Source organism: Catharus ustulatus, chromosome 15 (assembly GCF_009819885.2).
Source record: "Catharus ustulatus isolate bCatUst1 chromosome 15, bCatUst1.pri.v2, whole genome shotgun sequence".
NCBI lineage: Eukaryota > Metazoa > Chordata > Aves > Passeriformes > Turdidae > Catharus > Catharus ustulatus.
Window position 1 is genome coordinate 13,950,722 of NC_046235.1, and position 25,654 is coordinate 13,976,375.

Below are 25,654 nucleotides of genomic sequence, written 5' to 3' on the forward strand. Positions count from 1 at the left end.
AGTGCGGGCACCGCGGCCGCGCGCAGTACCGTTCCCGCCCCCTCCCCCGCCCCGTCGCGCGCGCCGCCGGCTCCGCCATCTCTCGCTCTCTCTCGCGAGAGCCAAAGCGGCGCGAGACCCGGAAGCGCCGCCCCTCGCGGCTGGGGGGACTCGGAGCCGTCGCGGTTGCGCGGGGCGAGAGCGGCGCGTCCCGGCCGCGGCTGCCGGGAGGTACCGGGGAGCGGGACGGGCGGGCAGGCAGCGGGACAGGCACTGGGGACGCAGGGCTGGGCTTGGGGATGAGGGGGCGGCGGAGCGGACAGCGGCCCTCCCGCTTTCCGGCTGCGATGAGCCGCGTCCGGCCGCCCCCAGGCTGTGAGGGGGCCCTGAGGTGACCCCGGGCCGGTGACCCGGGCCGGGCTGTGGCGGTGCGCTCGGTCCCTCCCGGTAACTGGTGGCGCAGGGCCCGGCCGTGGGCTGAGGCGGAGCCCCCTTGCAGACGCCTGGGAGCGGTTTCGCCGGTGTTATTGCGGGAAAGGGGCACAGCCGGTGGCTCACCCGAGCTGTGGCACCGCTGACACTGCCGGTGATTCCGGCTGAAACCCCGCCACAGTGTGTCCCGGGTTACATCAGAGAAAGACAGAATCCCAGAATGGCTCCGGTTAGAAGGGACCGCAGGGGATCACCTGGTCCAACCTCCTTCCTCAGCCAGGGTCATCCCAGAGCGTACGGCGGCTCTGGAATGTCTCCACTGAGGCGGACTCCAAAACCTGTCTGTGCAATCCGTTCCCATGTCCGCTCCCTGAACAGTTTTTGCTCATGTTCTTCCTCATGTTCAGGGGAAACTTCCTGTGCATCACTTTCTGCCCCTTGTCTCTCTCTTGTCACTTGGCATCACCAAGATGAGCCTGGTTCCATCTTCTTGGCACCCCCCTTTAGATATTCATACCCATTGAAACTTGAGTTAATGAGTGTTCTCTCTAATGCCTCCTGTTACTGTGTTTAAACAATTGTCTTCATCATAGAATCACAGAGGGGTTTGGATTGGAGAGGATTTTCAAGATTAACTCATTCCACCCCCCTGCTGTGGGCAGAGACACCTTCCACTAGAACAGGTTGCTCAGGGCTCCATCCAGCCTGGCCCTGAACACTTCCAGGGGTGGGGAAATAGCTGAGGATTAAAGATGAGGATTCACTGCCTGTACATCTTGTGGCCAAAGTGTCAAAACTTATGCCAGGAAAAGGAAGATAGAGATAATAATTCTTTGCATAAATAACTGGACTGTTGATTGTGCATCTGCTGTTGTATTGTGAACAGATGCTTGAGATTTCATTCAGCATGTTTACAGAAAGTGACAAAGCAAGAAAGAACTGGTGTAAACTTTAAATGGGTTATTTGAAGGTGAAAATGGAAGTATGACTGACTCCTACAGCGCATTTATTCATATATTACTCTTCCTTCGTTTAAATCATTACTTATTTGTCTCTTTAATGCAGTACCCTGATAAGATTGCACAGCTTGTGATCCTACTCTGTCATTCGAGTTCAGCATCAGCTGCCTTTTTTCTGGTCCCTGCAAGATGCCAGCAGCCCTTGCAGAGAACAGCCAGGTTATCTGTGAAGTATGGGCCAACAACCTGGAGGAAGAGATGAGGAAAATCCGGGAGATTGTTCTGAGTTACAGCTACATTGCCATGGTAAATGTTTTATACTTGACCTAATTGCCTTCATCAAGGCATTTTTTTGAGTTGTGGACTAAGTTGATTCTTGAGTGATATCCCCAGTCAAACTGAACTAGAAGAAGTGAAAAAATTAAAAGCTGTTGAGTTGCTTTGCAGAATTTAATGCAAGCAGTGCTGAGTATGGATTGATTGAAAGAAGGGGAAGAGGGAGACCAACTTAAAAGCATGAATTTATTTAATAGTTCGCTATTCATAGTGTATTAGTTTGTGCAACAGGAAAATGAAACAAGTCACAGTTGAGTTTAAATCCTTATTTTTCCACCAGTGTGTTTGTCCTTTGAATGTTTTTCTCCATTTGATTATAGAAGATGCTGTGGGACTGGAGGTCAAAAGGCCTGCAAGTGACTGCTAGCCAGCTAGGCTGCCTCCTTTCTAGTGAGGGCAGATTCTTAGGGAAGAAAAATATTCTGGCTGGAGATAAGACAATATGTTCAGAAAGCTTTGTTTAAGGAGAGAAAAATCTCCTCCTGCTCTTACAAGTCTGTATCTGCTTGGCAGCACCCCAGTGTGTTAGATAAAGAACTGGTTTTAGCTGTAATGCTGTAAGTTCTGCCAGCTTTGCTTAGGAACACTGAACCTCAAGATATGAAAAGTCCTAATTGGAAGTGTTGCAAAAGACAGGTGCCTTTGTAGAGTGTGTGGGATTTTGGTGCCAAATTCAGCTGTGGAAGTGAATATGATTTTTTTGTTAACATTTGTCAGTGGGAAATGAACTTTTTGCTTCTTTTTAGTCTCACTGAAAGTGTTCTTAGTGACTATGCTGTAAGAGTAGACTGATAAACCTCTTGGGCAAGGGAGGGATTGTGTCAGTGCGCAGCACTGGGTTTGTTGTGAAAGATTTGTGTATAATAAGTAGAAGCTCAGTGACCTAATCTGAGAGTAAAAACAGTGTGGCAGTTTGGTGTTCAGCAAAGACAGCACACTAATTAGTCACTGCTAAGTTAGTGGTTTCTCATCTAACAGACGGCTGCTGCTGTTGAGGTGTGTTTTGACTGACAGTAGTTTTTGTTAATGTAGGCATTGATTGTTCCTCACAGCAGTGGAGGTTTTCACTGTCTGGACTGTCCTAGCAGAGTGGTAATAATGACTCCTAATAGAATCCATGGTGGAACTCAATTTTCCCTTCTCTGCCAGGACACAGAGTTCCCCGGAGTTGTTGTCAGGCCGATCGGTGAATTCCGCAGCTCCATAGATTATCAGTACCAGCTCCTCCGCTGCAACGTTGACCTGCTGAAAATTATCCAGCTGGGCCTGACTTTCACAAATGAGAAGGGAGAATATCCTTCTGGTATCAACACCTGGCAGTTCAACTTCAAATTCAACCTCACGTGAGTCTGAGCTTGGCAATAATTTCCTGTTCCTTCTGCTGGAGTGATGCTTTCCTTTGGCAAATACTGGTGTCGGTGTGTTCATTTGTGCTGGCTGGTTCTGAGCAATAAGGATTCAGATTCTAGTACAGACTATGTGGGAATCTGTTCTGGATTGCCAGGAGTTAACAGTGTATCTGGAAGTCAAAGCCATGCTAAAATTCTATCCTTTTTACCCTTTCTCTCGGTAATTTTGTGTGCCTTTTTTCCTGGAACAGTGTTTGAAACTTCATATATATATATACATATATATGTGTAAAATTCCATCTCTTTCTGCTAAAAATAAATGGGTGTGCTGGTCTCATCAAAAAGAAAAAAGACCTCTTTACAAGATCCATGCTTAAGTATAAGCTGGGATCTAAAAACATGTTGCTGCAATCATCACATCTGTTCAGGAGAATGAATCTTGTTAAATGGAGTGTGGCAGTTCTTGTCTCCTCCGTACTGTAATATCCTAGGCTGCAGCTGAAACAAGTTTCATTATCCCTTCCCCTATAATTATAAAGATGAACTCAGCATAATTACCACTAGAGCTGTCTGGAAATAAAGAAAGGGTTTATCTGTCAAAACCACATATGTAGAGGAAATTAATCTATTTTTATGAAACTGTCACTGGAAAGCATTACAAAAATTTGTAGCTACTATGATCATCCAGTTCTTGACCCCAAAAGTTGCACTATTTACTCCACAAATTTGTGAGCCTCTTACAAGTATTGAAATCAGAGTGGTTTTTGCTGTGTGATCACTTCATTTAAATTAGTTATGATATTGATAGAACTTGGCTCTGTGTGTTTCCTCCCCCTCAAATGACACAAACCAGTAAAGAAGTCAGGTTCCTGCTCAGCTCTCCACCAAGCTCATTGTTCTTGTCCTCCTTCCTGGGTCAAGGATGGTGCAATTCTGTTTACTGTTTACTCTCAGAGATGAAAGTAGAGGTGCTGATAAGGTGGTACTGCTGTGGAGTAAACAGGAAAAATGTAGACAGGAATGATGGTCAGTGCTTTAGAATTTAGAAGATTAAATCTTCCTGTTTGGGAGAACTCCCCTTTCCTCAGGGCCCTCATCTGTGATTCCCTTCACCTTGCAGAAGGGACATTGTTCAAAACTGTCAGCTTCAGTCCTATGAAGGTGGAATCTTTGGAATTTGCACTAGCAATGGAAGTGTTAACTAGTTATGATCACAGAGCAGTTTGTTATGGATGTAGGAGGCTTCAGGACTGGTATTGAAACTGAGTCAGTTTGAATTTTCTGGAGAGACAAATTGGAACCCTATCCAGAAGTATCCTACTGGTTAGCCCAATTCTTGACATAGTGTGGGGAGAATTTTTCTAAAATGAGCTTGTCTTGGCAGTACCCTGAGTGCAAACTTGCTTTTTTTTTTTCCTTCAGGGAAGACATGTACTCTCAGGATTCCATAGACCTCCTTGCCAGCTCTGGGCTGCAGTTCCAGAAGCACGAAGAAGAAGGGATTGATACCCTGCATTTTGCTGAGTTGCTAATGACATCTGGGGTTGTCCTCAGTGACAGTGTGAAATGGCTGTCCTTCCACAGGTGGGTCCAGGATGCTCACTGACCCTGTTAAATCTCTCTCTAATTCTCTGCCTTTTCTATGAAGATTGACAGATTTTAAGGAGAAAAATTAGCAGTCCCACAGTTAAAATAAGCTTCAAGATATGAAGGCCAAGTTTAAGAAGTAAGGACACTTCATGGTCTGACTTCTAACAGCTTGTGAATCCTTTTGCTATTACAGTCTCCCTCTCTGAGAAGCTACTAACAAATTGAAATGTGATTTCTACACTTAGTAAATGTATTGTAAAATAAGGATTTTGTTTCTTCTTTACAATATTGGTGGTGCTCTGAACTTCCACTTGTGTGGTTAAGACATTTTTCTTGTAGCATTTCAACCAACTTGATTAGGAAACCTCTGGTCCAACTTGGTATCACAAATGAAAGGACTCACCACCACCTCCTTCTTCCTCAACAGATACTTGCAGAGTTTTCTGCTTTTCTGTATTGCCCTCAACTACAGAAATGTACAGAGTTGGGAAGAAATGTGTATTCTTCCCAATGGCTTAGCTGTTCCACAAAAGGCTAGTGAAGGCACTTGGGGAGCATCCCAAAGTCCTCTGTTGACATAGAAAATCAGGATGGGTTCTGGCTGAGATCTAGAGTTTTATGAATATCAAAAAACATTGAGGCTTGAAAGGCACAGCAAGTGAAATTTTATTGAAAAAAGAGGGACTAGTACCTTGGGTTATAGGTACTGCCTGCTTACCTGATTTCTCTGTGGTTTTGTTTCCAGTGGTTATGACTTTGGCTACATGGTGAAGTTGTTGACAGATTCCAGGTTACCAGAAGAAGAACATGAATTTTTCCATATCTTAAACCTTTTCTTCCCATCTATCTATGATGTGAAGTACTTAATGAAGAGCTGCAAAAACCTCAAGGTACTTTTATCTCCCCAGCAAGCAGGTGATGGGCATTAACTCTGTACATGTACAGGAATACAAGTGGCAGAACTACTGCATGCGTTGTCTTAAAACTGGAATGTCTGCAAAAGTCAGTAATGACACAGAAGCACTCCAGTCAGTTTGTATCTGATGAATACTGCCCTCCCCAGTTTCAGACTTAGCAATGTGTTTATAATAAAGGGGACATTGCCACAGCCTTCTGATTTGTGTATCAGAGGCTAATTAAAATTCAGCATATTTATGTTTCCTATGCAAGGGTATTTCTTTTGCGTGAAATACTCCATGACTTGATTAAGTAAGAGGTAAGTAAGGGCAAGAGGGTTTAAAGTAATTTATCTATTGAATCACTGCCTTGAGTAAAGGGAGGGAAAGGCTCAGCATGTGTAACCTATGAATATACCCACAATTATCTCAAGTATCTGCAACTGGAGAAGAAAGCACCTAAATTTGAGATGTTATTTATGCACTCTTGAAAAGCATTTCCCCCATATTTCACTCACAGCTGGAGTGTGCATACTGCTGGGATCTGTATTGGTTCATCATACCCTGTTTGCCCTCATGTTTTGGAGAAATGTGGCAATTTTGGCAAGAGATAGATCTTCCAAAATACAATCTCTTCTTTTCTCTTTGCAGGGTGGCCTTCAGGAAGTGGCAGATCAGCTGGATTTGCAGCGAATTGGACGACAACACCAGGCAGGATCAGACTCTCTTCTCACAGGAATGGCATTTTTCAGAATGAAGGAGGTACTGCAGTGTTCTTCCTTCTCTGCTTCCTGTCCATAAATGCCACCTTATACAATGTGTTGTTTGTTTTGGTTTGGGATTTTTGAGCCTTGTGGCCGTCACATTTCAAACTGTCAGGAACAGGAATTGCTGATACTGGCACAGACTTGTTCTGTTTACCTGCCTTTCATGTGCTTATTATTAATTTGTACACTCCATCCTGGAGGTGGCTGATTTTAAATGAGCTGTTAATTAACACTGGATGCCCTCTGATTTAGAGGCACAGTTAAACAATACCTGTTTGTCTTCTTTTTGTTTTCAATCTGCAGTTATTTTTTGAGGATACAATTGATGATGCAAAATATTGCGGACGACTGTATGGCCTCGGCACAGGAGTGGCTCAGAAACAGAATGAAGATGTGGACTCAGCCCAAGAGAAAATGAGCATTTTGGCCATTATCAACAACATGCAGCCGTGATGAGCGGTGCCCCTCAGCAGAACATGTTTACCATATTGGCAGCTGCTGTCCTCAACCATTTTCCCTAAACAGTATCTCAAACAAAAAGCATCTCCAGTACACAGGCTGCACCAAGCCTTGCAGTTTTGCTGAAGAGCTGCATTTTCCTTTGAAACCCAGATGAGTTGACTGAATTCCTAATGCCAGCATTTGTGGTTTGCCATATTTTTAATACCAAGGGCAAAGGACAGAATCTACTGTGTATACCTCTGCTTTTTTCCTCTTTATACTGTACAGACTCTGCAAGGAAGATTTACCGGTAGAAAATATTGGGTAGAACTGAGGGTTGGGAAACGCAGTGAAAATGGACGCAGACATGCACACAGATTTGCAGTTTGTGTTTTATAAAGCTTATTTTAAAACTTCTGCATGTTGTGAGGGTGACAACTTCACCTCATGTGTTGCTTATTTTATCTCTGTCTGTGGAAATTGTTCCCTTTGATCACTGCAGAGGTTTGGGAACAGATGAATTAAAAATGATCCTTGCAGCTAAAAATACTCAGAGATTTGCTTTAACAACAGAGGGAATGGAGATTAATGGAGCTGATTTGATCAGCACTCCTTAGTTTCTAATTCTCTGTGTTACTGCTTTGACTCATACTAAGCCTCAGCTTCGTTCTTACGGGTATTAAGGAACTGTTCTGGAAATACATTCAGAGGCCCAAAAGTTCACCTTTGACAGGGGATTGGACCAACACTCTGATTTCAGTTTTCTTCAACTTTAACCGACAAATTTTATTCTTCTGCAACACAGCTAGGTCAGCATGGACAAATATTTTTCCCTCTTCTCCCCCTGCTTCTCCAGCCCCTAATTTTACAATATGCTTATCAGCTAAAACAGGGTTTCTCATTTTTTCCCCTGAGTTTCTGATTTATTTTTTCATTATAAACACCTGAAAAATAGTTAAGAGGATGAAGAACTTGGGATTCTGACTTTGAGAAACATTCTATAGTGTTTTTTTTTTTAACAGCTCTGTAATGACATTTCTTAAAAGAACCCTTTTGGACATGTCAAAGATTTTTAAGACTTTGTCTGGCATTTTGAACAAGCTTAATCCAATATTAGAGTTGAGGTTTAGAGCTGGTATTTGAAATGTTTGTAAAGACTAGTTTTTATTTTTTGTAAAATAAATTTTTTAAACCAGGCTTTGTTTTGGATTTTCCATCAAGCACTAGAATTTCCAGTTGAGGCTTTGGAATCTGAATTTGGGAGATACATGCCTGAACATGCATGATGTGTTCCTGGGGTAGCTTTTAGTCTTTAGAGCTCATTGTACAGTAGTTGGGGAAGGCTGAGCTGAAGGGCTTGGCAGAGTTGTATTCTCTCCCTGCTGGTCTCTCAGCACAGCTCAGTCTGGTGCAGATTCCTGAGCTGCAGAGCAGCCACTGAAAGGGACAAAGTAGTGTGTGAAGTTTTCTGCTCCATCTGAACTCGGTGATTCCTGCTGGAAGTGCAGGAAGGCAGTTTGGTTAACCACTGGCTCCCCCTCCTGGTTTTCGGGTGCTTTGTACAGAATTTAGCAAATTCAAATTGGTGGCAACACTTCACTGGTTAAACACACCTACAGCACGATCTTGTTTCAGTCTAAGCCCTGGCTTTCACCTGCTGCTCTTGGAGCTGTTCTGAGGCTTTACTCAGCTCAAAGCAGGAAATCTCTCAGGATTAAGTTTGCATTTTGGCTGGAAGAATCTGCAACAGCTTTTAATCTAAAAAATCCATTGCTCCTGCTTTTAATTATTAAACAATAATCTTTACTGTACCTGAAACTTTTAAATTCATGATGCATTGACTTTTTTTTGCTGCATTTAAAACCTTCTAACAATGACTTAGACAGATGCTGTGTTTACTAAGGCTTATGCCCCCCTGTGCTTTTCATAGAAGTTACTTTTCCTAACAAGACAGACAAAGCCTTTAGCTGTAAAATTGGTCAAAATACTGCACGTTCAATTCTGCCAAATCCAGGATTGGCTTTGGCACTTTCTAGAAAAGCACCATTCTAGAGAACTTATTTCTATACATCAAATTAAATACCAATTCATGCTAGTAGAAGACTTTATTTAAAGGAGAGAAAATAAATTCACAATGCTGTTAAGAACAATACTGGCCTAAGGGTCAGATTGCTTACAGAAACCATTGATTTTCCTGAGGGCAGCTACTCTTCCTCCTCTGCTGCAAGACTACACAGCACTCAAAACTTTCTCTTGCATTAAATAGCAAAATCTTTAATTAGCATAGTGTCCAACAAATAAAAAACTATACAAAAATCTGTTATAACAGTTCAAGCCCACACTCTACTGCTTTTCAGTTTTCTAACAGTCCCCTTAAAGAAGTAGCAGTGGATGAGTACAAGTGGATGTGTATAAACCTGGCATTTTGTATCAGTAACAGCCACAGCCATCAAAAGAAGCCTTCACTTGAAGAAAGAGCAGCCTTAGTGTTAAGCAGCTGGAGGCAGCTCAGAGGAGACACTTTGGTCTCCAAATGTCACGTCAAGAAGCTCCTGCCAGCCTTTTTGTGAACAGCAGCATCACCATGTTTCCTAAGGAGAGCCAGAGCCTCTTCCTGCAGCTCAGGAGGACACTGGGATCCAAGGTGGAGGAGCACGAGGCAGCACTCCAGCACGTCAGGGAATGGGAAGACCTGCAAAAAACAGAACAAGAGGTGATGTCTACATTTTATTTTACACTTGTTCAACATAATCAGGCAGCTCTCTAAAGACACTGCTTTGTAGCACTCTCAAAACAGCCAGGAGTCAGATGCATTTTCTCTTCACATTTATCCAGGTTGTCCCCCTCTTGCCCAATCACCATGGTTACATGTTTTCAAATGTGTATATGTACTTTCTACAGTTCCTAATCTGTAAAGGCCATTTTATAGCTTAAATTATTTCATTGTTTGTATTTTTTTTCATACATAAGTAGCAAGGGATTACTCTTCAAATGCGTGGGATGATCAATACATGATATCTCATTGAGTTCTCCCACACAGGAGCTTTAGCTACACTTTGCAACTGCATGGGGAAAATTACACTTGAAAGAAAAATATCACCCTGATGCCATGTGTCAGTTCTCTCTCAAAACTGCCACAGGATCACAAGGAACATCAGTGTTCCTTTCTGTATGAAAAGGATTCTGTGATGAAGTGGCCCTTGCAGAATGACTCTTCAGAACTGCAACAGCTCTTCTGAAAACTTACCTTTAAATTGTCTGGGAATTCAGCTAATTTCTGCTTTGCTTTCAGAAGCTGCTTTGTGAGCTCAGGGAGTGTAACTGGCTGCTTTGCTTCGTCTTTGCTGTCAAGAGAAGAGCAGGTGTTATGAGTAACTTTTGTTAGGTGAGTCTGTAGCCTCCCTCCTGGACAAGGAGCACAGGAGAGAACTGGCTGATCTAGCTTGTTCTTGTTAGCCCCAAACCAATGTTCAACAACGAAGCAGAGCTCTTAGATCATGCTTAGCCTTTTCATTATCCTCCCTTTTTCAAGCTGCCCAGTTTATTCACTGTACCAACACCTCATGCATCACAAAACTATTCAGCTGCACTGACTTTATGCACGTGCATAAAATCCAGGGGAAATGGAAGATTTCTGAGCTGTATATTCAAATGTTCCTGGGTGATAGGCTGGAGATTAGAAGCAGTCTAGGCAAAACCAGAAATTTGCTGCACAAACACACAAAAAACCAACACTTTTCAACCCACTCATTCCTGTGCTGAGTCTTACCAATTCATCTGGTTGCTGTCAGAGCATGATTTGTCTGATTCAGTCTCTGAACTCTGTTCCAGGTTGCTTCCCTGGGTGTTTCCATCTGTGTTTTCCTGGAGATTGTTCCTCTGCTGCTGATGCTGGCGGATCATTTCTGCCAAAGTCTCCTGGACCTCAGCTATGTCTCTCTGGGTGTTCTGCAAGGCAGCCATCTCTTCTGAAAGGAGCACCTGGCAACCCTTCAGTTTTGACTGTCTGTCTACCACATCAACACAGTCAGTTCTTGAGTCACTCTGTGTCTCACACTTGGGAACTTCAGTTGTACTGCAGAGGTTTTCACCCATCTCAGCTGCAGTTTGAACCGTTTCGTCAGGGGATGGGTCACCTGAAATACAGCTCTTCTCAAGGGCTGTCTGCTCACTGGGACACAGCACAGCCTTCTGCAGGCCAAGGCAGTCTTTGGGTGGGTTCCACCACAGGTCATAGAGCAGTCTGTAAGCCACAAAGCCCTCCAGACTCCTGCAGGCATCCATGCTCTGAGAGTTTGTGCTGTCCAGCTTGTCTCTAAGGTCATCACAGCCTAATAATGAGAAAAGGAATACAAATAGTTCCTTGAACTTTCCAAAGACAATGAGCAGATCTGGTAAATGAACCAGGAAACCCTGGAAACCCAAAACATCTTTGGTATCTTTGTGAACACAATACTCTGTTCTAGCTAAAATGTTCTCATCAGCTACAGCAGATTTCCTTGGTCTCAAGCTGCAAAACACGAGTCACATAATCACAAGCCACAGACTAAATGCACTGCATACCCTAAAGAGAATGGAGGACAAGTTGGAGTGTGTGTTGCTAGGAAATGAACACAACATTCTAATGTCTCCCATCTCCCTCATGGAAGAGAATTCACTCAGTTTCCTACATCACTCACTCATGTGACACAGCTGAGCTTCCTTCCACAGTCAGGAATTTTCATTGCCCAGTGGCCTTTGCACTAGCCAAACTCCACAAGTTTCCACAGATACGGCTATGTCCTGCTGCTTCCAAACATTATTTAGCCTAGGAACATTAATGGACACAGCTGTGCTGGCAGGAAAGGGCCCTGTCAGTGCCAGAAGAGACACAAGGACAGACTTACCCTCAGGAAGGACGATACTGCAAAGCTCCTGCATCAGAGTGAAATTCCCAGCATCAAAACTGCGAGTCACAGCTCCAAGGATACTTTTCACTGCCTCATCCCACGTACCCAAGTGACAGCTCAGGGCTGCAAGGGCCAGGTCATGGGAGATATGGAAAAGCACCTACAGGAAGCACCAGAGAGCAAGCACAGTTAATAGTTTTACTGCAAAGTATGAGCTTATGACAACTGTGGAAGAGCCCAAAAGCACATGGCTTGATTTCAGTGACAATGCAATTTACACAATCTCCTTCATGCAGGAGACAGAGCATTTCTACATCACCTGGAGCTGTAAAATCAGCCACTGTGCTTGCCTGTGTCTCAGTAAGCAGATGAGAAGTGGGAGCAGTGACTCACTGTGGTCACAGAGAAGAGCTGCAGGAGCACCAGTCTATGGACAGACCTTGCAAACTATTTTGACAACAAGCAGCCCTAAGAATCAGTGCTGAGACTACTCAGCTCTGTCAATCACTCCCAGCCAGCACATCTCAGTGACCTCAGTGCTCACCCCCAACACCCTATGCCAGTTCTTACCCTGCACAGATACAAAAGCAGAAACAACTGGTGGCTACACAAAGCTGTCCCAGCTGCTGATCATCTCTCCCAGACTAAAACCCCATCCTGCAGCAGGGTGCAGACAAAAGGTCCCTGGGAATGGCTGCTGCAACACCATAGAGTGGCTGGGTTTACTGCCTGTGCCCAAGCAAGGATTTGTGCCTGCACAGACCAAAATCCATTTACCTGCTTTGGGTGTGTGTTGCTGGTTGAAGGAGGATGCTCAATCCTGCGAAGCTGCTCCTGTGCACTTGTGGCTTGTTCAGTGGTGTCCATGCCCAGCACATTCTGCCACACTTCTGTCACCATGTCAAAAAAGGAGGCCTCTCTGTTCAGCTCCCAGCTGTGGTAACAGGGGGGCACAGGGCTTTTTCTCTCACAGGGATTCCTTTCACTGAGGCACCTGCAGAGCAGCTCATTCAGGCAGAAAACAAGTCTTTGTCCCTTTAATAATGAGAGGAAAAAAAAAGCACTGAGCTGTTGCAACAAGAAAAGCAATCCCTTGCTGACCACAGCAGGTAAGAGTGGTTTAAGAACATCATGCCTGGTAGCAGCTTCTTGGTGACAGAGCCTAAGGAAGTCAGGGGAAACCTCAGAACAAGCCAAGGTAGCCACCTGCTTCTCAGTCCACAAAAAGATTTCAAATTTAAGCCTCCAGCAGCTGCACTTCCAGTTGGTTCATTTGTTCCTTTAATGCAAACAGCAAATACTTCACATCTTTCTTCTCATGACTGGTACTACACTTAAAATAAGAATCCCACTTTCCTCTACAACCTCTCATACAACAACAAGCACAGAGTCTATGTACCTCCCCACCATGATCATTCCACAGTCATTCCAATAGACTCCTACAAAAATATTTTGAGGCAAAACCAGCCCAAAGGACCACTTATGGACTATTAACAATGGGAAATGATGCCAAGTTATGTCAGACTGGAGAGACACAACACTGAAGAAGGTGGAAAGGAAAGGACCAGACTCACAAATAAAGTTTTATGCTGCTGAAGGACTTCCTGAGCTCCCACCCAGTTCCTGGATAACAGCAGGTCTTGGGCACATCTCAAAGACAAAGTTGCTGACAACTCCTCCTCCCCAGATATCAGAGCAAGCTCGGCAGCAGTTTTAAGAGATGTCACATCCCCCTTTTTTGACAACACTTTAACTGCATCATAGGGTGAGGAAGCTCCCAAATAACTGAAAAAGATAAAAGCAAAACAAGTTGATTGGTACTAAAATAGTTTTTAAATTGTATTGCAACACAGTAGCACAAATATGCAAATGAAGATGACCCTGGATTTTCCACAGGTTCTCAGAGCACTCAGCACTTTTTCTTATCAAAGTTTACTATAGACATATGGTGAACAATCTGATACAGAGCCACAAAGGGAAGTTACACAGCCTTAAAGTCAGGACTGAAATCTCTGGTCTGCACACCACACATGGGTTAGTTGAGCAATAAAACTAAACAGATTCAGGAGACAAAGGGTATATGCAGCTGTTTGTCCCTACTGCACTTCTCTGGGTTTCATGCAAACCCTTTCACAAGTGTGACACTCACAAAAATGCCAGAACTGAAATCAGCACCACTCCAGCCAAAATATTTCAAGGGGCATTAGTAATTTTAGCAGTCATGAAGTTAACACTCCAGTTGGAGCAGGATAACCCAATGACCAGGGTATCAGCTAAGGCTTCAAGATGAACTGCTGTACTGCATGTTTCCAGTGGAAAGGTTGGAAATCTCACACAGTCTTTTTGTAGACAACCTAATCTTAGTCTTGCTAGACTAGTTTTCAAAAACTTCCAGGAATGTCTGTGAAAAGAGATGGCTGTACTGTAATATGGCATTTGGACTTTCTGCTCTGAACTGCTCTCTGGAGCTTCACTTCCCACCTACACTGGAGGAAATTTAGTGAGATCAGGCTCAGAAAGCACCTTAGACAACAACAGATTTCAACCAGTACAAACCCAAGAACCTTCTTTGTTTTATGGAACCAATTCTGTCTTCTCCCCAGTAACACTCACCATTTGGCAGCCATGGAATAATGGCCATCCTTCTCCAGCAGAGCTGCCCAGCTGGTGTAGAGATCCTTCAGAACTGGATCTTCTGGGCGCAGCCTGGCCTTGGCCATTACAATTGCTTCCCTAATGCACATAAGGGAAATCAGAGAGAAAAGTTAATCTGTGTGCAAAGAGTGAACCAAAATGCTCAGTCTACCCCACAAAAAACCAAGATGAAGTGCTAAACATAAATATAGAGCAACCTGTAAAAGTTGTTCACTTTCAGGAGCTCGATAGCCTCATAGACTTTATGGATGGACAGGAGATGGGAGGCAGCCTTCACATACTGCTCCTGAAAACACAGCTGCTTGGCAAAGGCTTCCACTGTCCAAACCCAGGCCTGGTAGCCAACTGCAAAAGAGAAGGCAACACCATTGGAGGCAGTTTTATAACTGGAAGAATTCTTGTGAGATACCATCACTGTTTTTTTCAATATGTACCTCTGCCCTGCCCCAGGTTAGTTTCTATTTCTTAACCATCCTAACATAAGTCAGTGAAGTGGGGCAAAACTAAGGCTTGAACATGACTGCAGGACTTCCCTGCCAGTAAAATAACTTAAAAGCGTATTTAAACCAGCTGCAAGCTGTAAGGACTGCTAATCTTATCACAAAGAACTAATTCCCGAGTTTTTGTCCAGAATCACCAGAATGAGGGGACCCTTGGCAGCCAACTCCGTGAGTTTATGTGGTGCTAGAGCAAACATACCCATGGGTGACATGGCTACCAGCTGGTCTGTCAGCTCCCCCCTCTCAGCAGCTGCCTGGAGGACACCCTTCATGTCTCCTTTCCACAGCATGAGCTGCTGGAAGAGCTCTGCATGCCCATTCTCCAAGTGGTGTTTTCCTGTTGGAAGCAAACACAATTCCCATCAGCTTGAGTACAACAGCATCATTTGTTATAGTAAAGCAGCTTGGCAAAAGGGAAATCATTCAGGCTTAAGATAAGGCAGGTCTGCATCTGAAATATGTAAAAACTACCTGGGAAAAAGATAGATATTCTTCTCACACAGTGCTCCATTCAATTCTAGATTGTAATCCACAGTAAAGAAAACTCAAGCATTTTTCCCAATTTGTTTTCTACTTGAATACAACACTACAGTGCACATATTTTCTTTATGCCACTTACCTTCCATATCAATCATCTTGTGCAGAGAATCCCTGTCTGTGAACAGCCCCAAGTGGATGCAATCCTTGAGGTCAGGGGCCACATCTTCATTATTATCTAAACCAGAGAAGAATGAATACTTAGGATTTAACATAAAACTGGGAACTGGAATGTGCCAAATCACTGAACCACTGTACACTACTCAAGTGATGGCAAATACTTCTGTCTTCTACTTTCTTTCCTGTACAGCAGATTTATTAATTTGGTCAACACTCAGATCTAAGTCTGATATCACACCAAGTCACACTCTTTGATAAAGGTGAAGATTTTAAAAAATAATGTCCTGTGGTTTAAGTCAAGTCCCTGGACACTTGAGTACTTGAGAGCACCTACCCTCTAAGTATTCTAAATTTTGTACTGATACCTTTAGTTTTCAGACATGCAGCCAGCCTCAAGCAGTCCTGATGCATCTCTTCTTTTGATCTGTGATCCATTAATGTGCTGAAGGGCAGAATAGAACGAGGCTTCCTCTTCTTCAGAGAGGCATCAGGAGCTGAAAAATCAGACACATTTTAGTCACTGCTGCTGCAGTTACAGCAGAACTCAATTTATTTCAAAAGCACTCTTTTCTTTCTCTGGCACTTATTTGGTGTCAATTAGGAAGGGAAGCTGCAGTCAAACAAGTCTCTGCCTTGATACAGGAGTGTTAAAAATCCCTGAAAACATACTAACTTGGTCTCTCTTTAGGTGATTCCTTTTTCACAGGAGCAGCTTTCTGGGTCACAGAAGGCTTTGGCAAGCTGAATGAAGAATAATCACATGCAGATGAAGATGTATCCCCGGACACTGTGGAGTCAAGCGATTTAAAAAAGGGAAAAGCAATGAATGGAAATGCACACAGAATAATTCACACATTCACATTCTGTTATATTAATTTTGAAATAGACAGAAACCAAGCTTTGCTTTGCCATAGAACTTAACAGCTTTTTATGGAAAGGAAATATCAAGAAAACAGCAAACTGTCAGAAGACTAAATGAGATGTCAAGAGACACCAATGAAGACCCATCAGTATTACTAGATTCATCAATGCTGACCAAAAATGGCATTGTTTCAAGCCAAACACAGTAGCTCTGCTCATGAGGCCAGACAACTATCTAAAGACAATTAGCCCCAAACTAGCTTAGAAAATTATAAAAGGCATTCCAAAGCCTTTTTCCTTCAAGGAGACAATTTCAATTCAAAACCATACAATGAGAAAATCTGCATTAAACTTGGTGATGCTGTGAGCTGGGAAACACTGAACTAAGATTTGATTATTACCAGTCACAGAGACTTTATCAGCCAACTCTGCCTCCTGAGCTTCTTTTTCTCCTTCGTGGTCCGACACTCCATTTTCCTCCAGCAGCATTTCCTTCATGCTGTCATCTCCATTCATGGCATCATTTGCATCCTGCTTGCCTGGACTCCTGCCTGCAGGCTTTTTCTTCTTCTTGGCTTTGACTTTTGGCTGTATACTTCTTTTCTTCTCTAATTCTATACTCTTTTTGCCTGTAAAAAATGTAAATTTTAGTGTATTAACTACCCCTATCTCAGGATCAACATTTAGTTCCCAAATAAGGCCACTCAATTTCAACCTAGTCACAGATTATTCCTGAACAGGAAGAGGCAGATTTGGAATTCAGCACAAGAACTTGCATCATTCAAACACAGCAGCTTTCCATTTCTCAGCTCCAACATCACCTTCAGGAAAGATCTTCTGCTTGAACACACTCACCCTGAGGAGGCCGTGTGTGCTCCTGCTTGGAGATGTGCCATTTGTGAACAGAAAAATCATCTGCCCCTGTATAAACACAGTCTGAATCCACTGGTGACCACTGGACACTCAGCAGGCGGCCCTGGTGCCCTCGGTAGTTGCAGAGTGGCTCTTCCTTCATCACATCCCACACCTTGGCAACAAGAAAGAAATCCAATTACTCAGAAAGTCACTTCTTCACCCATTACTCTGTATTTTCTCATAATTTGCACAGGTAGGAACTTCTCTGTTGGGATTTTGCGGGGGTATTTCAAACACCAACATGCAAATGGAGAAAATGCAGGGCTTCCTTTGTTTGCATTGATAGAGCTGCACAACAACTTTCTTTTCTAAGGATCCAAAAGTGCTAATATGAAAACCTAAATGACTCGACTTACAAATCAATTCACAAATCACAAGATAATCTGCATATCAGGTATCCAGAATCAGCAGATTGTTACCAGAGGTAAACTTGCAGTACTTCAAAATTTTATTTCACAGAAACAGGTTTTGCTCTTTGATCAGCTGTGGAATGGATGATTTGAAATACAATTCTGAGGTGCTTTGGACAATACCTGTGCAGTGCCATCATAGCAAGCAGACACCAATCTCCCCTCGTGGTGGGGGCTCCAAGAAAGACTTGTGATTTTAGCTGTGTGCCCAGCCAGAGTTCGAAAAGGCTCTGTTATTGTCAAAGGATTTTCTGAAGAGTTCTCTGAAAGAAAAAACAAAAATTATTAAGTATGGTCAGAAATAAACAGAAACAGATAAACAGAAATAAAAAGGCCAAGATTTGGAATATAATCTGCAAGCTGTTACCTACAACATTCTTCAGATTATGCACATAAATGGTGGCATTGATGGAGCCTGAGGCTATCAGGTAACTCAGCTCTGGCTGGGTCCCATGCTCATGGTGCCAACGAATGGCATTGATCAGTTTGTGATGCTGCTGGATAGTGCAGAGCAACTTCAAGTTTGGTGCCTGAAATATTTCAATTGAGCTGAAATGTAAGAACAACAGTGTAAGAATTTCAGTAGTTGGTGAAAATGGGAACGTTTTTGTTATCTTGCATGAGCAGAATTGGAGCACATGAATTAGAGTAACTGAGTTTGTGCCCTCTGGATTCAACTCAAACCCTGGTTTCACTGGTCAGCAGAAGTGCATTTCAACCATGGAGTGGATTCTTGAAATAGCATTTAATATGATAATGAGGATCCTCCATGCCAAGAGCAGATACAACAAATAACAGCAGGGAATGCTGTGTTATCATGATTCCAATAAATCAGCGGTGAAAGAACAGAGATAAACCAGGGCAACAAAAAGTACTTTTGCTTCACCACAGTGACTGCAGTGAAGATCAGCACAGACACCACCTTAACCCACAAGTGGGACATACCCATCCTCATTGCCAAGAGCCAGGAGTTTGCCATCTGGTTTCCAGCTGACCTCTGTACGTGCAGGCAGCTTGTGCTGCAGAAAGAAGACACAATTATTGCCAAAACCTCCCAAATCTCTCTCACATACATTCAGCACAGCAAGGCTGGCAACTGGACAGAGCTGCAATTAAGTCTGCAAAATGAAAAGTCATTTAAGTGCCCATTGCTTTTGTAGCAGTGACATAAACCTGAGCAATTAAGACTGAAATAACTGATGCAAGAACCAATAACTGCTTTTTATCCTTGTCTAATTCTGAGAAATATTTTGAAGTTTTGTCTGGATTCCAGCAGAACCTTGATGTTTCACAACCTTACACTCCTTGGAAAGCAACAGACATTGCAAGCAAATTCTTTCACACTTCAAAAGAAACCAAAGTTTACCTTTAGTTATCCCTACTCATTTGAATTCAGACAAAAGCTACTTACAATTTACAATTTAGATGCCTAAATATGATAATTTCAGTACCTCTGACATTACTCTTAACTCGAGGAAGAAGCTAAAACCCAGCTGATACAAATCAATACCCTTGGACTGACTCCACCTGACTTAAAAGAACTGAAGATCCAACCCACTTCACTTATTTTGTACTTTCAACTAAGAAATGACTGATCACACTTGAGAAGATACTCAGTGATCACCAACGACTCTGCACTGGCTGCAGTATAAATGAAAACAGCCTCCTGAAAAATCATGATTGTTTTTAATGAAAAGTTTGTTTTAAAAAATTCATGGTTGAAGCAAGGGAACTAAAGGAATTGAGGTAAGTAGCTCATGCATGCCCATCATGTGGTATAAGCCAGGATATAATTCAGGATATCATTTCAAGTGCTTTGAAACTGGAAATCTCCTACTATTTCAAACAGCTACACACAGTTTTAAACCCAAACTCTACCCCCATTTACCTTTCCTAAGTAAATCACAGTGTAGAAAGTTAAGTAACTGATACCAGTAAAAGATGTACCATGTTGACACCAGGAGAAAAAAACCCCAACCCTCTTCAGACACAAATACATAAACTCTTTAAATAGTTTGATTCATTGTCACTGAAGTTGATCAGTAGAGACTGAGGAGTTCAAGTTTTTTGTTACAGATATATCAACAAGGTAAAATCAGAAACTTAACTACAAGGCCATGGAAACTCTGGTGTGGTTTCTATAAATCCATAAAACCCTCTCAAATTCATACTCACTTTGATTGAATTGGTGTCTCTGATGACTTTGTTGATGTCATTTGCTTCTCCATTAAGCTTCCAGGGATTGTGCTGAAAAACAATTCCTTCTCCAGCACAACTATATAAAGTTGCAGAGGGCTGTTCACTTTCTTCTCCTACCAAAAGAGAAAAAGAGACAATTACTCTCTATTCTTCATCAGTCTTCACAGAATCTCTCCCACTATAAATCAAAGCATTATTTCAAAAAGCAATATACATCCTTCAATTGCCTGTGGTCCAGCAGCAGGAAATTCTCACAGTACAGCCTTCTAAAAAGGAGTTCTCATTTCTATCAACAGATCCCTTGTAGCACAATCACTTTAAACAGTAAAATTCCCCTTAAATTTTGGTCCTTAAAAGAAAATAATCCAAGTTGTGTAAGAAGGGCTAAAGCTCTAACAGCAGAAACTCTGGAACCTGTATTTGATCTGATGCAATTACTGCAGGAAGCCTGTGAATTTCCTGGTCTCCAACACCCTGAAGAAAGCCCAGAGGTGTATGGAGCACTACTCAAACCTATCTCCTGAAGGTACCAGAATTCACAAACTACAAGAGTTTGTTCCTCAAGCAGAACACATTCTAAGCTGCTCCAAAGGATTGTCACCAAGCAAATGGGGCTCCTTCCCCTAAGAAGGGAGGCAGTAGCAGCTTCATGGCATCTGTGTGCTCTGCATGGACATTCCACTTTGTCACAAGGTGCTGGAAGACTCACCAGAAATCAGAGGAGGAGTTGGAGGGCCCCAGGCTAATGTGTACACTGTCTTCTTGTGGTAAGTGCTGGAGATCTGAGGCGGCTTATTCTTAGCACTGGGTAGGAAGATAAGGAAGCAGGGGCAGTCAGATTTCAGCAAATGGAAACAAAAAAAAGATAAAATCAAAGCAACATACTTGAGACACCAGGTGTTCTAACATTCTAAAGCCATGGCTCAACCAAGCTTTCTTTAACATCTGCTGTAGAGCAGTACTAAAATGGTAACATAATTATCCTGGTGACCTTCCCCTCCTTGCTGCTCCTCCTTCCCCGAAAATGTCTTTCTGGGTAAAGTCTTCCTGAACTGATGTCCTCCCACAGGTGATCTCTGGTCGTGCAATTTTAAGTTGACCCTAAAGTAAGTTCACCTTAGAAGCTCACAGGCATAATACAAATGAAAAAACACACTGAAATTCCAACTGTTTGACTAATTTTAACTTAATCTCACTCATCTAACAGCAAAGGTATCCCTCAGGAAAGAGCACACCACCCCTGAGTGGTAACACGCCAGCAGGATCTGACACTGATGAATTTTAAAACTACTTTTTTACCTGCTGGACAAAGTGTCAAATATGCCAACTTTTCCATCATCTGTTCCAAAAGCCAAGGAGCCTTCCTTAGTTGGATGCCAGGATAACTGCAAGAAAAATATAGAGAGGCACACAATGACCTAAGTTACAAATTCCTTATTGCTAAATAATGAACAAAAGGAAAATGCTGAAACTGATGAGCAAGTCCACCCTTCCACCACAGCCACTTGATTTGATCACTCTGCTCTGAGCATCAAAGGCTTTCCCCTTCCAGTTATGAGGGGATAAGATGCAAGGGACTAAACCATTGAAATGCTATTTGATAGCTACATTTTAAAACAGAAATAGCAGCAGTGGCTTTTGACCAACCAGTGGTTAAACCTTGTGATGGCTGTATTGGTTTTTGGTATCTGCCAAACTTCCTAGCAGAGCAGAGCAAGGGCAACCACGGATGAAGCAAGGAAGAATCATGAAGGAGGATAAAAGTGAAAAAGTAACATAACAGCCAGCTGGACTTCAGCTTATTTCCACTAGATGTAAATGCAACATTCTAGGATTGTAAATAGGTCCAAAAACTTTTTGCCAGATTCTGAAATGGATTGTATACAGAAAGAATTTAGTATAACACGAACAACTTTAGTCGGGACAAACCTTCAGAATGAAATAGAGAGAAAACCATACTTGAAAAAATTTAAGTGAAAAGAAGAGAAAAGGGGAGGAAAAAAAAGGAATCCAAAACACACTTACTGCTGTAACCTTGGACTTTATGCTTTGCCAGAAGGTTTTAACATCATAAATGTTGTTGACAGACAAAGTATTCCACACTCGGATCATGCTGTCCCCAACCCCAATGGCGAGGCAGCCTGTGTCCACAGGGGAGAAGGCAAGGCTGTAGACAAATCCTCCAAGGGAGGGCATGGTCCAGCTACAATCCAGAGTTGACAAATCCCAGCATTTCACCTGAAGAATATTTAAGGAACAAGGAATGGTTAAATACAGAGTGACTGACAGGACAAGAAGAAACAAAGCAGAAGTGAAATGAAGAATCAAAGGGTCAAAATGCAAGATGTGATCAGCATCCAGAGGATTCCATGTCACAGACAGGGCTGCAGTAGCTGCAAGATTGGAATGGACATATGAATATATTTTACTAAGTTTCTCTTCCAATTTCAAAACAGGAATCACTCTGCTGCCTGTAAAATGATTGAAAAGAAAACCCAATTAAAAAATAGATGCATTAGTTTAATTAGTTTATAATTAAATGATTTTAAGCAGGAAAACAAGGCCTTTTAAAAGTGAAACAGAGGAAAAGCAGTGGAAAACACCTTTCATTAAATGCTTACTATTCAAGTCCAGAGTGTCATAAGCATTCACTCCACCTTGCTAAGAGGTTGAACTTATCAACTAACAGAAACATACACAACCTGTGCTCAGAACAAATGTTAGTAAGTGATGTTATAAAATGCTAAAATAAACCCACTTCAAGAGAAAAACTGTGGTCTGAAAGGGTAGTCTCACTCAGTCAAATGGCATGGTAGAGGCATTCCTATGCTAATTTTTAAATGGTTCTTACATCTCTGTCCATTGAGATGGAAAAAAGGAGCTCTCTGTCTTGGTGCTTCACAGAACTGAGATTGAACACAATTCTGGAGTGGTTTTGTCCTTCTGAAGATCCCAGAAGAGTCCACTTGCGTTTGCCAGGCTGGGTCAAATTCCAAAGGAGCAGTTCTCCTCTGCAAAATTGAAATTTATTTTAATTTTTCACTTCAGAACAACACAGGCCCTGTACAGACTATATGACAAATAAACTGCAAGACAGGAGTACTGGAGTTCTGCAGACATCCAGTGCCTGTACAAAGCCACACACACAAACTCCACCTGAAAACTGACATTTTTTCCCAGCAGATGAGCAAAACCACAATTAGTGCTATTAGGCAACATCCAATTAGATTATGGGACAAATAGCAATTTTCTCAATGTCTGAACTCTAACTCTCAGCCTGTTTTCTCCTGTTACACTGAAAAGGAAGGAAGAAGGGGGTGTCTTTTCTACTCAGCACTTCCTTCAGCAGGAACAAAGGAATGAGCAGCTGCTGCTGAGTGCCCCACTCACCCAAAGCCACTGGACACAATCTCGGTGGGGTGGCCAGCAGGCCAGTGCACAGTGAGCCAGATGCGCTCCTTGACCGCAGGATCCACGGCTCCACCTCTTCTCTTGGTGGGTGGCAGCTTCAGAGTCATCACACCTGCACAACCAGGAGGCATCACTGCACCTCACATTCTCAAACACACACAGGAATCCTGTGACTCTGCAGCTTTAATGACATTCTCCATGCTTTTAGCACACAAAGGCTGCAGTTCAAGAGCTATTCACCCCTTGTTGCTGTTTATCTCTTACTTACTCCTGCCTCTGGTACAGCTCCATATTCTTATGGTTTGATCCTTGCTTCCAGAGGCGAGGTAACAACCTTTCTTCGTGGCTGTGTCCTGTGTCAGCTCCCCATTTGGAACCTTGCCTTCTTCTGGAGGAGCTGCTGAATACCATTGAAATCAGGTTATTAAACATTAAATTTCAAAGCTTCATAAAAATTACATTGATTTCTATCAGAATATATTTTATTGAACTTATCAGTTGCTCAGCTAGTTACCAACCCTCTGTAAAAAATTCAGTCCTCCAGAAGGACATTTACATGAACTAAAAGCTATTCCACAAAGTGCTAATCATACATACCCTGGAGCTCATCCTGCCAAGCAGGTAACCTTTCTTCCCCAGGCACAGGGCACCAGGCCAGACAATGGATTTCATCCTCATGGCCTCTCAGCCTGTGCACAACTTCTCTCTTCCTGCTGATATCAATTATCACCACCATGCCATCCTTGTAGCTGAAAGCAGAGATTTAAATTAATCAAGTGATTCTTGGATGCTTGGGGAATAATATCCAAGGTGATTTACAGGCTCTTTTCAGGGTCATTATCACCCTATTACAGAGAAGCCAGCCTGGACCGTTACACTTTTACAGATTGCTTTGCCTTTCTCAGGTTTACCAAATCTAAACGCTATTTTTAATTTGTTTTACTCCAAAACAAAAAGAACAGCCACCAAGACCTCCTAAAAATTAACTTTCAACCATGTAGCAAAACTTCCCAATTACATTCTTGCAGAAGAAAAGTGGAAAGCAAAACATGAGGAATATTAACTAATGAGCATTTACCCAATGGCCACGAGGTTTTCATGATGAGGAGAACAGGTGAGGCAGAAAACTGTCCGGGGCTCTGGGAAGAACTGCTGGCTGTCACTTCTGTTGTGCCAGTAACAAACAATGACACCTTTCTCATCACCAGACACAATCAGATCTTTCACTAGAGGTGACCAGTGCAGCGCTGAGATTGGATTCTGAGGAAAGAGCATTGGAAACGTTTAAAGCTGTTTTACTGGCATTTAACACAGAATAACAGGCAGGAAATAATCTGGCATTTAACACAGAATAACAGGCAGGAAATAATCTGGCATTTAACACAGAATAACAGGCAGGAAATAATCTGGCATTTAACACAGAATATCAAGCAGGAAATAATCTGACATTTAACACAGAATAACAGGCAGGAGATAATCTATGAGCACTGCCCAGCATCACTTTGGTTTGTCCCAGAATGCCTCAGTTCTTTCAGGCTTTGGAGGATGGATGGAGTTACTGATGGGCAACACTAACTAACTATACATTTAGTCAGTCCTATGGGGCACAGCAACCTGCAGAAATCATTCCAGGTGAGCTGGGTTAAGCGGCAGCGAGTCCAAACCACGAGCACGCTGCTTCACTGCGGCTTTGATGACAACCAGCAGCTAATTACAGTGCTGGAACAGCGCTGCAGGCTAAGAACAAAGAGCCGGCCAGGAGCATCCAACGCTTAATTCCACCAGGTCTAAAATTCACTTTTGGGCACAGCAGCCTCATCGTGCTTTGTGTGACCCCCAAAACCCCGCAGCGCACCCCGCGAGTCCCACCTGGTGCAGGCTGTACTCCAGCACCGGCGACAGAGTCCCGCTGTCCCAGATTTTGACGCTCCCGTCGTCCGAGCTGCTGGCGCAGAGGCTGCTCTGCCCGGGGCAGTGGCAGAAGGCGAACCCGGAGATCCTGTCCGTGTGCCCGATGAGCTCCCCTGCCGCCACACCGAGCAATCGTCACGGGGCACCGCAGCCTTCCCCAACCTCCCGCACCCCAAAATCCCGCCTCCCCCGTGCCCTCCCTGGGCTCCCGGTGGCGGGGAGGCCCCGCAGCCCCGCTGTACAGCGAGAGGAGGTTGTGACGGTACCGTAAAACGTGGGCGCGGCGGCGGCGGCGACATCCAGCAGGCAGACGCGGTGCCTCGCCGCGAAGCCGAAGAGGCGGCCATCGCTGCTGGCGTCGCTGCAGCGGCTGCTGTACCAGTTGGGGGAGGCGGGCAGCGCCCGCACGCCCATCCCCACCGCCGTTCCCGTTCCCGTCTCCAGCCCCGTTCCCGCCGCCATCGCCCCGGGTCCCCCCGCGCCGCCCCACGTGCCCC

At 43.4% G+C, this 25,654-nt stretch overlaps 2 protein-coding genes across 4 annotated transcripts; one reads left to right on the forward strand and one right to left on the reverse strand.

Annotated features, from left to right (window-relative positions):
* Nucleotides 1–125: 125 nt before the first annotated feature.
* Nucleotides 126–7,945, forward strand: CNOT8 (CCR4-NOT transcription complex subunit 8). The gene is made up of 7 exons (XM_033073610.1): nucleotides 126–210; nucleotides 1,477–1,676; nucleotides 2,856–3,049; nucleotides 4,478–4,639; nucleotides 5,391–5,535; nucleotides 6,193–6,303; nucleotides 6,612–7,945. Exons 2-7 carry the CDS (start codon nucleotides 1,560–1,562, stop codon nucleotides 6,759–6,761), a joined length of 879 nt encoding a protein of 292 aa, XP_032929501.1. The 5' UTR covers nucleotides 126–210; nucleotides 1,477–1,559; the 3' UTR covers nucleotides 6,762–7,945.
* Nucleotides 7,946–8,835: 890 nt separating this feature from the next.
* On the reverse strand, nucleotides 8,836–25,632 carry LOC117003475 (gem-associated protein 5-like). Of its 3 annotated transcripts, none has more exons than XM_033073441.2 (28): nucleotides 25,424–25,632; nucleotides 25,116–25,270; nucleotides 24,325–24,506; nucleotides 23,844–23,995; nucleotides 23,515–23,643; nucleotides 23,226–23,358; nucleotides 22,687–22,846; nucleotides 21,861–22,073; nucleotides 21,135–21,220; nucleotides 20,545–20,639; nucleotides 19,812–19,948; nucleotides 18,582–18,655; nucleotides 18,004–18,185; nucleotides 17,760–17,899; nucleotides 17,167–17,338; nucleotides 16,713–16,940; nucleotides 16,124–16,237; nucleotides 15,816–15,944; nucleotides 15,413–15,508; nucleotides 14,993–15,130; nucleotides 14,491–14,638; nucleotides 14,252–14,371; nucleotides 13,213–13,423; nucleotides 12,416–12,673; nucleotides 11,636–11,798; nucleotides 10,519–11,080; nucleotides 9,997–10,093; nucleotides 8,836–9,441 (listed from the first exon to the last, which is right to left on the reverse strand). In XM_033073441.2, exons 1-28 carry the CDS (start codon nucleotides 25,617–25,619, stop codon nucleotides 9,286–9,288), a joined length of 4,626 nt encoding a protein of 1,541 aa, XP_032929332.1. In that variant the 5' UTR covers nucleotides 25,620–25,632; the 3' UTR covers nucleotides 8,836–9,285. The 3 variants fall into 3 exon arrangements, with proteins under 3 accessions (XP_032929332.1, XP_032929331.1, XP_032929333.1); XM_033073440.1 differs by having other exon boundaries at nucleotides 23,515–23,646; XM_033073442.1 differs by lacking the exon at nucleotides 16,124–16,237 and having other exon boundaries at nucleotides 23,515–23,646.
* Nucleotides 25,633–25,654: the final 22 nt, after the last annotated feature.

Bases quoted from the DNA above. Each gene is read 5' to 3' on its own strand.
- CNOT8 (XM_033073610.1), top strand. From the start codon at position 1,560: ATGCCAGCAGCCCTTGCAGAGAACAGCCAGGTTATCTGTGAAGTATGG. The intron at 3,050-4,477 runs GTGAGTCTGAGC...TTTTTCCTTCAG, and splicing joins AACTTCAAATTCAACCTCAC to GGAAGACATGTACTCTCAGG. The intron at 5,536-6,192 runs GTACTTTTATCT...TTCTCTTTGCAG, and splicing joins AGAGCTGCAAAAACCTCAAG to GGTGGCCTTCAGGAAGTGGC.
- LOC117003475 (XM_033073440.1), bottom strand. From the start codon at position 25,619: ATGGCGGCGGGAACGGGGCTGGAGACGGGAACGGGAACGGCGGTGGGG. The intron at 15,131-15,412 runs GTAAGTGGCATA...TGCTTCCAACAG, and splicing joins CAAGATGATTGATATGGAAG to GAAAACACCACTTGGAGAAT. The intron at 14,372-14,490 runs GTTGCTCTATAT...TATGTGCATTAG, and splicing joins AAAGTGAACAACTTTTACAG to GGAAGCAATTGTAATGGCCA.